The 2237-nt window shown below is 30.8% G+C and overlaps 1 protein-coding gene across 1 annotated transcript in view; it reads left to right on the plus strand.

Moving 5' to 3' along the window:
• The first annotated feature begins 433 nt into the window (after nt 1-433).
• LOC117169258 (protein lethal(2)essential for life-like) overlaps nt 434-2237 on the plus strand; it is a 12524-nt gene continuing 10720 nt past the window's right edge. The window contains exon 1 of the mRNA XM_033355536.1: nt 434-876. Within this exon, the coding sequence (XP_033211427.1) occupies nt 619-876 (258 nt within the window). The 5' untranslated portion in view covers nt 434-618. The remainder of the gene's footprint in view (nt 877-2237) is intronic.

A 2237-nucleotide genomic window follows, 5' to 3' on the forward strand; every position in this document is an offset into this window, starting at 1 on the left:
TAAGCCCATACAAAATTATATAAGAGAAAATATATACAAAATCATGCTTAGAAATAAACAAACAAAAAAACAAAAAATACACGGAAAGAACCATAAGAACTGAGAAAAAAAACTCAGCTTTCCGTTACTCGATTTTATCTCAAAATTTCCATTTTTCTAGTCGCTTCGAAACGTTCGAACCTTATAACATAAAGAAAACATAACCCCACCTTTAGAAAAATGCTTGACTCACGCAATTCACGCTTACATTTCGGAGAAAATGAACTGAATTTCGTTTGAGAAGTGTTGTAAACTTTTCAAACTCGCCGAAATATAATCTTGTGGTTACTAGGACAGTCGAATTTCGCGTAGTTTCGAGAAAAGTCGACGCGTAATTTCTAGATAATTCTGGAGGTGTACCGGCGCAGCGCCGGCACTGGTTCCGCCCATAAATACAGGCGAGGCGCCGCGTAACAACCAGTACACAAAGAGCAAGCAGCAAATAAGTTTTGATTCGGTTGTCGTACAACGTTGAACGTTCTCGAAGCCAATTACCTCACGTGAATAAAATACGAAATACGTTACTACACTTTTGTGTATTGTATTTGTGATTAAATTCGAATAAAAAGAATCTGCAAAATGTCTCTTGTTCCACTGTTGTTCTCTGACTGGTGGGAAGATCTGGAGCGACCACATCGCCTCGTCGATCAGAACTTTGGTCTCGGACTCCACCGGGATCAGCTTTTGGCCCCAGAACTTCTGGAGCAATACATTGCTCCCAGAATCGAAAGACGATCCAGGAATCCCTCGATGATCTACTTGAGACCCTGGGGAGAACTGCTCCGTAAAGGCGAGGGTGGTTCTTCGACTGTCAAGGCCGACAAAGATCAGTTCCAGGTAAGAATGCTTTTCCGTTAAGTTTTGAATTTACTCCTCGTTTCTTAATCATTTTTAAAAGTTTTTTTAGTGTTGAGGCCAGCCTGTATATTTATCATTATATATATATACATATATATGTATATGTATATATATATGTGTGTATATATATATATATTTTATATAATTGTTGCAAGGGCAAATAATTTCAGATTCTTTAATCTCAATTTGAATCTTTGAAGATTATATTCACAATTTCATCTAAATAATGTTGTTACGGTTCAGCATATTTCAAATTTCAAACGTTTTTGAATAATTAACGCACAATAGAACAATTATTCAAAACTAATTAACCCTAGAATACTAACTAAAAAAAAAATTGCTTGTTGCTAAATATACATCTCTCAGACGTACATATCATTAAAACTTGCTGAAATTAAGTTTTAAAAGTATACTGCTCTATATTGATTCTATTCATTTTATGTAAATTGGAACTTTTACAATCTACAGTCTATCGTTTGCGTGTAAATTATATCATTTTCCTGGAACAGGCCTCCTGGTGCAAGGATTAGTTTTTAATTCTTATTTTGAATATTACTAAAAATTGTTCATATTTCGTATTTATATTATTGTTTCATATTATCCATTTCTCATATTTTTGTAACATTTGATGATCGTAAAAAATGGTTTCTAACCGGAAATAGTTTTTTTCCTCAATTAGAATGGGCACTCTGAAATTTAAAACATGGTTAATTCTACGAAAATAAAAAAATTTATTTTGTTTGAACATTTTTCATCATATTAAAAATGTGTACTCTTGCCAATTAACTTTAAGTAGTAAATTGATTCAATTGCTTTGTATTTCTTTTTTAAATCATCATTGTAATGTCTACATATACAACAGACTTCACATATTTGGAATATACTTAAAATTTTACTTCATTTTAAATTAAATTGAGTTAATTTCAAATTATAAGCTTTTCTAATGTAGAGAAACATTAACTCGAGTACTAATGTACTTCAAGCTTTTGTATTTGTCTTGAATTTTATCAATTTGCTATATAAAAATTAACTAATCAAATGAAAGCTTATTGGGTTTTATCATCGCCAAAAGAACTTGAAAAATTAAGTGATATGTTTTAACATAAAAACATTCTTAAACAAAACTTCTAATAATATTAAAATTAATTTTGTTTATCAGTTATATTTTACAAAAATAATTAAAAAATGTTTACAATTACAATTACAATTTTATTCGATATTATTAATTAAATTAAGATATAAAGCCTTCATGTTTAGTCGGTATAGTAAATGGAAAAACTTGGGTTTCAAAAATATTTAAAATCTCGTTCTTTTGCAGGTGTCCCTGGATGTGCAGCAGT

The sequence above is a fragment of the Belonocnema kinseyi genome, chromosome 3, assembly GCF_010883055.1.
Source record: "Belonocnema kinseyi isolate 2016_QV_RU_SX_M_011 chromosome 3, B_treatae_v1, whole genome shotgun sequence".
NCBI lineage: Eukaryota > Metazoa > Arthropoda > Insecta > Hymenoptera > Cynipidae > Belonocnema > Belonocnema kinseyi.